General features: G+C 37.0%; 2 protein-coding genes across 2 annotated transcripts in view; one reads left to right on the top strand and one right to left on the bottom strand.

Annotated features, from left to right (window-relative positions):
* rtknb (rhotekin b) overlaps positions 1–2,145 on the top strand; it is a 48,639-nt gene extending 46,494 nt beyond the window's left edge. Inside the window, exon 13 of the mRNA XM_077194142.1 lies at positions 1,059–2,145. Within this exon, the coding sequence (XP_077050257.1) occupies positions 1,059–1,065 (7 nt within the window). The 3' untranslated portion in view covers positions 1,066–2,145. The remainder of the gene's footprint in view (positions 1–1,058) is intronic.
* A 408-nt stretch (positions 2,146–2,553) lies between these two features.
* Positions 2,554–7,070, bottom strand: arid6 (AT-rich interaction domain 6). Its single transcript, XM_077194133.1, has 6 exons — positions 6,693–7,070; positions 5,486–5,636; positions 5,348–5,400; positions 4,957–5,054; positions 4,506–4,674; positions 2,554–4,389 (listed from the first exon to the last, which is right to left on the bottom strand). Exons 2-6 carry the CDS (start codon positions 5,625–5,627, stop codon positions 3,007–3,009), a joined length of 1,845 nt encoding a protein of 614 aa, XP_077050248.1. The 5' UTR covers positions 5,628–5,636; positions 6,693–7,070; the 3' UTR covers positions 2,554–3,006.
* Between the last annotated feature and the right edge of the window lie 1,281 nt (positions 7,071–8,351).

Here is an 8,351-nt window from a genome sequence, read left to right on the forward strand (position 1 = left end):
AATGAAGCATGACCACACTTTTGGCTTGAGCTTAATTTCAGAGCAAGGTTACAAAAACAAACCATTTTATGTCTTCAGAATAAGTTAAGCTGAAAAATCATCCACAACATCAGGGACTTAAAAAGTAAATAAGGTCCATTTTGATTTCATATTGACTTCAATGCCAAGTTCAAAAGCGGTTAATTGGCAAAAACAATATATTGGTCGACATCTATCAGAGAATTGAATTTACTCAATTAGTTTTCACTATGAAAGATTGTGGGACCCTAGGCGAGAAAATTAACCCAAGTATATCGTTATTGTGAATTATTTTGGCCACGATGATCGTGTAGGGAAAAATCTGAAAATCTGACTGCCCTTTCTCTCACAATTCCACTGAAAACACTCCCATAAATACACAATGCCAGCATGCCAGAGTGAATTGCAGAGGTTATGAAGAAGTGGTAAATATTGACTCTGCATATATTGAAAGCTTTTTCAAATAAAAGCCTTTAAAACTTGTGAAATGCTTATCATTGTTTCCCAGTATACCATAGAAAGGTGTGAAAATATAATCTACAAATACTCAAGCAGCAAACTTTAAATTACGATTGCAATTCATACTCCTGTGACTTTAACTGGGGTTTAATTAGAGTCATTATCAGAGCACACTTAAAAAATGTATGTTGAGTTCAATTTTAAGACATTTTATGAATTAAATGTATTCACAAACACTAAGATACACGTTGGAGCCATAGTCTTGTGGGCAGCACTAAGACACATTTCCCTGAGAGCCATTGAGGCAACCCAAGTTTGAGTCCCGCCTCGTGGTCCTCCTAACCCGATCCTGTGCCCCAAACTCCTCCCCTATACCTTCCTGTCTCCTCAATCTAATAAAGGCAAAAAGGCCCTAAAACATAATAAATATAAAAACATGTACTTTATGCACACGATATTTTTCTTGTGTGACTTTTCCGGTTTAAATTTTCCTGTAATGCAAGATGTGTGTCAGACCACAAAAATGTTTCAATATAATTAATTTATTTATTCACACTCCTCTCTCTGCTTCTTTGTTTCAGTTACTGAAAGGATGGAACAAGAATAAAGAAAGAAAAACCTGTTTTGTGCACAGCTCAACACACCCCAATACAGCAGAATTTTGTTGAAATTTTATAGGCCTGTTTATTTGTCCAAATTCAAAATGCACACATAAGTTCTTCATAACCAGATACCTTATTGGCTTAAGACTGTTTGTCATGATCACAGAATTAACCCTAATATTAGACAACAGTACTTTATCCCACTAGACTTACAAAAAACAATCAATGAATTTATCAATATCAATCAATCAATCAATTAGTTATTTAATTAATTAACTTTGATGTTTGATTTGAAATTATTATTGTAGAGTGTTAAAACGGACAATAAACTTGCACAGCTACATAGGAAATTTTAAGGGGAAAAATAGGAATGTTGCTGTATAATCATTTAAAATAGGGTTATGTTATAAAAGCTGTTTAAATGTTTTCTTCTAATGTAGTTATTTCTCAGTTTACAATTGTTAAGGTCTGAAAAACATACTGTATGTACTGCATTATTTTGTTAGTGCAAATTTCTTAAAGGTACAGACCTGAGTAAGCCCTTTCTTACTGAGCACTATGTTTGATTCTACAGCCCTTATTGGTCATTTAACTTAATCCTCTGCAGGATCAGGACTTCCATTATATGTTTTGCTGGATTAAAATCACTCACCATCCTGTTGAACTAGCTGAACAAGCTATGTAATTCCTTCATGACAAGAGTTTGACAGATTCAAGTTTTTTTTTTTTTTGGCTAGTAAGTATAGGGAATTGAGCAACCAAATATCACATCAAATTTTTGTTTGACAGGTAGCAAATTCAAAAGATCTCTATTAGGAGATCTCTATTATGTTTTTTACTTCCATAATGTCAAATCAACCTACCAACACCATTTCAAATTAATATGAATGTAACCCAAACACTAAATCTTGATTTTGGATTCATCAAGAATTAAGATTTATAACAAGTTGTCAGTGATTGCTGGAAAGCTAGGCTGTATTGACCTGTTGTTTCTTAATGTATATGACAATTATGGTCTCAAATTGTGTTGAATATGCCATGATAATAAAATGAATGTTTAGAGAAACCCCGCCCTTATTTGTGGCCGTGTGTTTGCATGCTGTGTATATTATTTTGCTTATGTGTGAAGGAAGTTATGTGTGAAGGGGGATATGCATGTATCTAGAGTTGAGTGCATGATTTTCTAGTAGGCTCCTGTGCAACCAGTAAAAAAACTTGTGTACATGATACTTAAATTCCTAGACGTTCAGAGGTACTGTATCTCAAGAGTTTCATATTCAGTACAAAAGCAATGGAGAAAATCACAACACCTAATCTAAAGGGTTTAGACTAGAGTCATTCTATGTTTGCTTCTTGGAAATCATTTGGACATCTCAACTGTACACTGTAACATTATATTATAGTGTTATTATTCTCTGTTATTTATTTGGGAGAAAATTTTGTGTGTGATGTACTATAAAAAAAACTATTAGAATTATTCTAAAAAAAACATTTATTTAAAATCTTTTTGCCATTAAAAAAAATGGCAAGAATTGCAAAATAAAATGACAAAAACAAATGATCAGGGTTATATATACATTTTAGAAAATAAAATATAAAAAATATTATCAAAATCGTTCTACGCTTTCTTGCCAAAGTATCGGTGCTTCTTCATAATGACTTGCTAAAAAGGTTTTAAAAATGTAGCGTTGCTTATTTGAACAGTCTTACAAATCAAGGGTAGTTACAGACTAAACATAAAAACACACTTTTTTCCTGACCCTTTTCATGTTTATATACATTTTATACAAAAGGTTTAATCATCCGACAAGTCCGTCCTCAACATTTCTCTTTTCAGTTCATCTTTTCAGAAATCCTTGAGTGATGCAACTCAAGAGTCTGATTTGGCAGGATTATGACACTGGCCAAGGTGAAAAACTGCAAATTCTTAAAATGTCTGCCCCCTTTCCAGTCTATAGGGCAGGTTTGCCAGAAGGTATTTGAGGTGGTCTGATGTCAAAGCTGGTGAAGTCAAGATATCCTTTGTCGCAATGTTAGATGTTGCCATCACTTTCTCTGACTTTCTTCCACGTTTCATGTTCAAAGAGAGTGGAGTGTCTTCACTGTAACTGCGGGGTCTGGGATTCATGCTTTCATGGTTGTATGTCATAGAAACTTGTGCCTGTTTAGGTTGAGATGGCTTGTGTATATCCCTGTCGAGAGAGTGCTTAAAAGAGTTGTTTACATAATAAGGGCTCATCATCTGGAGCTTTGATTCTGCTGAGATGCCATTGTTGCAGAGGAGTCGGTGCTTCTTTATACCGTTATCTTGAGGGATAGTATCAGAAAGGTTTCTGAAAGTGCTCTTCAGTCTCAAATTGGTTGGCTCCTCGCATGCGGTGGAACTCTCGGATGTATCTGAGCGTGATCGCATGTATAACTTGTCCTCGGGTTGTGCTTCAGCTTTGGTTGGGCATTGAGAAACAGGCCCGTTTCCCGTAAATGCCTGGTTGGAAACCAGTCCTCTCCTAATGAGCTCATGTAGAAGCTTTAGAGGAATCTGGATCTCCATTTTGCCGTTGGTATCCAGGGGTGGGTGTCCAAGGGTACTGCTTTGGTTTAAGATCCCTCCTAACTTAGGTGTTGGTGCACCAGAAGACTCTTCCTTCAACCAGTCCGTGTATTGGTCTCGTTCCCGTGCTTTCATAGAGAACGCTTCGGAGTAGTTCACTCTGCGATTGAATAGATTCACTGAAGGAGGACTTGCTCTACGTGGGACTGGATTGGCACTGGAAGAGGACGTGAGATCAATGACATCAGCCATCACTGGGCTCGATCCTGCTTGGATATTCCCTGCCTCTCCTTCTCCTGAGGAAGTTTCATCCACTGTTTCCCCTTGTTCTGCTCCTTCTTCGGTCGTCAAACCCCTTGGAGGGTAAAGAGGGGAGGCTTCGTTGAGGAACTTGGGCTTTTTAGAGGGAGGTGGGCCGAAAGATGATGGTGTGTCACTCAATGTCTCAAGACTGTTTTCTTTCCGACTGAGGTTAAGGGGTTCCTCCAAACCGGTTGATGACTTGTACTCTTTAGCCAGGTGGCGTAGCCTATCAAGTGACTGTTCGCAGATCTGAACCTCCACAGAGGACATACCCAAGTATGAGGCAGGCCTTCGGGGAAGGTCTTGAGAAGGATTGAGGCTTAGGTGGGGCCGTGTAGATTCTCGAAGAGCGATATAATTGGGTAGAGATGTACTTCCGTGTGGGAAGTATGGAGCAACGTTCAAAGGCATGTTAAAAATCGGTCTCTGATGCTCCGTTAACATGTTCGGAGAGGTCTTGAGAGGAAAAATAAACGAGAAAAATTTGATTAATCCTCTCATAAAACCTTTCCATTTCTAGAATGCTGTTGTGATAAAAATGTTTAATATATTGCGTTTTTAAGATATCATACCTGAGGGAATGCCGGGAGGTGTCGTAAATCTGCCCGATTAACAGTCCTGGGGTATTCATGCTCAAAGTCATTGAAACTGCTGGGGTGGAAGTGCTTTTGTAATCTAGGCGTCCTGAAGACAATATCATCCCTGTATCCACTTTGGTGACACTCAAAAGGTAGAAGTAGCCTGGTTGGAAAAAGAGAGGTTTGTGACTAAAATATTTTTGAATAATTATATTACTAATAATATGTTTTTCACCATAAAAATTGTAAGCAGCTACTGTCTAAAGGCCAATTCATACTTCACCAACAGACACAGACCAACGGCGACAGTCACCAGATTACTGCACGTCACTTCTCAGACATTCTGTGAGTGGCAAACGGCATTTCAGCATGTTCAAACCTGACAAATTGTCTGTTGCCGTCTGTTGGTACAGTGTGAATTGCCCTTAAGGTTACATTCACTTACTTTTCATAGTGTCTGCGAGTGCAGGTGGCTGCACTGGTGCTGCGTGGGTTTCCTCCAAGTATATTGTAAACTTTCTTCCACAACTGCTGCGTAGTAACCTGGAGACACACACACACACAGGACGTGTTTATTTCTTGCTGCCACATGAAAGTCAACAAAACATTTCTCTTGGGAGTAATCTGAAGTTATTCATTTTAATGCCATTTTAAGTATCTGTTACTTAAAATAAAAGACACATAAAGGAAGATGCTTTAAGGAAACAAAAAATAATTAAATAGCCATTGTGGTTTTTGCCTAAATAAAGACGGGGAAAAAAACAGATAAAAAAATTCTCATCAAATTCTTATGAAAGTCCAAGATGAAGTTGTCTTCGATGCAAATATCTGTTTACCTGTTGATAGCCGCCTAGATCCTTTACTGTTCTGTACATTAGGAACATATCGACTGAAAAGGGAAAGAAAATGCAGATTTTAATACTCGGAAATAAGCTTGTTTTAGACAAACGTTCAAACTCGTCTCTCTCACTCACTCTGTTTGAAGCCGAGATGAGGTATTCTCTCAATTGGTGTGTCTCTCTGTTTCATAAAGAGATAGAGGTCTTTGAGGAATCTCTCTTCTGTCATCTCCTCTCCCAGTTCTGAGCTCCTCTCCTGCGGGCCGTCCTGTTCCATCGTGCTGACCTGGCAATACAGTATCAGCATGTTTAATATTATCCAGATACACTACCAGTGAAAAGTTTGGACACTGCTTTACTTTATTGTTATGTTCCACAATTTAGAATAGTATTAATGTAATCAAAGCAATGAAATCACACGAGCATTGTCATTATGTTCTAATCCAAACTTAATTTTTAACAGTATATCAAACCTTGCACTGGCCAAAAATTTGTGCCAATCTCAAGTCGACAGATTAATATCTTAATCGTGACAGATCAAGAATATATAAAGCTTGACAATCTCAAGCACTCTGTGTACCATGACCTGTTATAGACAGTATCTAATCTAAACATGTATGACGCACATGATGCTTATCTGCGCACGAGAAGAAAAGACAGCTTGACAGCATTATTAAATCTCTTTTTGTTGACACTTGTTCTCATATTTCCTTCCTCTTTGATTTTTTTTGTTTCGTCCTTATTTCTTGAGGCATGTTCAGAAAGCGTTGAAAGTTAACTTGCACCACAAAAATACAGCCTTCTTTCTTGCTCATAATCTTTAATCTCATTTTTTTTTAACAACTCAAAACCAGTGATGGATTTTGTAAAATTGTGATAATTTATGTTTTTTTCTGATCCCTCCAGTGTGATGCATAATCTCCAAACATTGTCAGGCCTTCAAATGATGTGTGCATGAACAAAGCTGTGGAAGCAATTACTTGTCTCAAACTTGTTTTTCTCATTGGCTACTCACTGATCTGACACTGACTATGACTGATAATCATTCACTCCAAGCTGATTCTTACATACTATTCATCTTTAATTATAATGCAAACCGTTTAAGACAATCAAGTGTGATTTTGTTTATTGTATTGCCAATGTATATTATCTTTTCTGAGATTTAAAATACTTTTGTCCTTACAATGCAAGTCAATGGGGTCCAAAACAACGAGAGAGAGAGAGAGAGAGAGAGAGAGAGAGAGAGAGAGAGAGAGAGAGAGAGAGAGAGAGAGTAAACTTGCCCTGTAGCTAAGTGACCATTCATTTTGACCCAAAATTAGCATCTTTCACTTCGTCTTACCTGTATCTCTTTAGATTTATGTCAGTGGGATGATGGATTGCTGGATAGCTCCTTAGCAGAGAGGAATGTAGAATCCAGAGAAAGTTTAGCCAAGTTTTCAGCCCTTAGCAAACTAAGCGAGCGGTTTGTTTCACACAAGCGCTTTGTGATGCCTACATGCCGTTTCTCTACACCAGAATGAAATCATGGTGACTTAGCACTGAGATGTCATTTCAACCGTCTTCCTGTTTGGAATGTTAAGTTGAACAGGTTCTTCCTGTTCTGAAGACAAATGCCAACTTGAGTTATAAATATCGCTGATAATCGTCATCAAAATTTGTTCTTCCCAGGGGAACCTTGTCATTAGTTTCTCACTAAGTACTTTTTCTTTTTAACACCACATGAAATTATGTCCCCACCCCGACATTATCCAAGTTTTAATGACATTGCATTCCACAGTAAAGTGCAGTTTTATATCAATGAAATGAACATTTATTCTTAGTCAGATTTACATGCAGAGTCAACCTTAAATTACCCTTTATTTTATTATAGAAAATGCCTTTTTATATGACCATTGATCAGTTTTATACATCACAGTGGTCTTACTCAGGTGTTGCTTTTTCATATATTCCTCTGGACACTTTCTCAATAACGTAACAACTTATAACAAAACTTTGCAACTTATAACAAAAAATAATACACAGTAGGCCTAAGTGTAGGCAACATTCATTTTTGAATGCATACTGAGCTCATATTTCACTAATGAAATTAGCGTTTTATATTTTGGAATCTCTTGATTTTTAATAGCAGACTTTGGTATAACAGCAAATCTGAGCATAGTTTGAGACATTATTAAGAGATTAAATGAAAACTCTGGAAATTGAAAATGAAATATTTTTATTATTTTTATGGGGTCTGTTGTGTTTGCAATGACATTAGGGTGAGTAAATGATGTTCAATGGTAAAATTGAAAAGATTTCAATGATGTCTTTTTCTCTGAAGAAAAATGAAAGAAGTCCATTCAACTCAAGCAAGCGTCTCCTTTTGATCTCCATTTAATCCCCTAGTCTGAAAGAAACAATTGTTCTTATGTAATGTGTTATGGCTAGACAATACAGTTTTGTTTTGACAATACAGTTTTGACTTAAACTTAGTCACTGGCCACCGTCTAGTCCTGCGGCTTCATCTTCAGTTGGCACTTGGGATTGTTTTTCTCATGTGCAAATCGTGAAAAAAAAACACCACAAATAGAACATGTTCTCCCCTTCCGTTCTTCCTTAATAGTAACCTGAGTGGAAAATGTGTCACTATACAAATAGAAACAGAGACAGCATGGAATGGAATGATGTCTCGACTATCGCAGCATGTTTAACTCTCTTAGTTGTCAACTAGCTCTAAAAGGGCATGCTGAAAACAGTGTTAAAATCGGTCCATTCATCATGTTTAAAAGCATTCATTTGTAGTGATGCTTGTCAGACTATTAAGAGCTGAAGTGCGACAGTGTTGACATGTTTGTGTACCATGTGTTTTGTCAGTAGGATAGACTACGTGTGTTGTCTATCTTTTTCTTTGTGCTTTTCCACACTTATACTACCATATATTTAAGGGCATGCGCTACAATAATACCACAATTTACGTCTTGAAAAACCTGTTTTGTTTTCTTATTGAAACACTGGCTGC

Source organism: Siphateles boraxobius, unplaced genomic scaffold (assembly GCF_051911475.1).
Source record: "Siphateles boraxobius isolate OS27281-9 unplaced genomic scaffold, OSU_SipBor_1 11, whole genome shotgun sequence".
NCBI classification, from domain to species: Eukaryota; Metazoa; Chordata; class Actinopteri; order Cypriniformes; family Leuciscidae; genus Siphateles; species Siphateles boraxobius.

Bases quoted from the DNA above. Each gene is read 5' to 3' on its own strand.
- arid6 (XM_077194133.1), bottom strand. From the start codon at position 5,627: ATGGAACAGGACGGCCCGCAGGAGAGGAGCTCAGAACTGGGAGAGGAG. The intron at 5,401-5,485 runs GTGAGTGAGAGA...TTCCCTTTTCAG, and splicing joins TCATCTCGGCTTCAAACAGA to TCGATATGTTCCTAATGTAC. The intron at 5,055-5,347 runs GTAAACAGATAT...GTGTGTCTCCAG, and splicing joins ATCTAGGCGGCTATCAACAG to GTTACTACGCAGCAGTTGTG.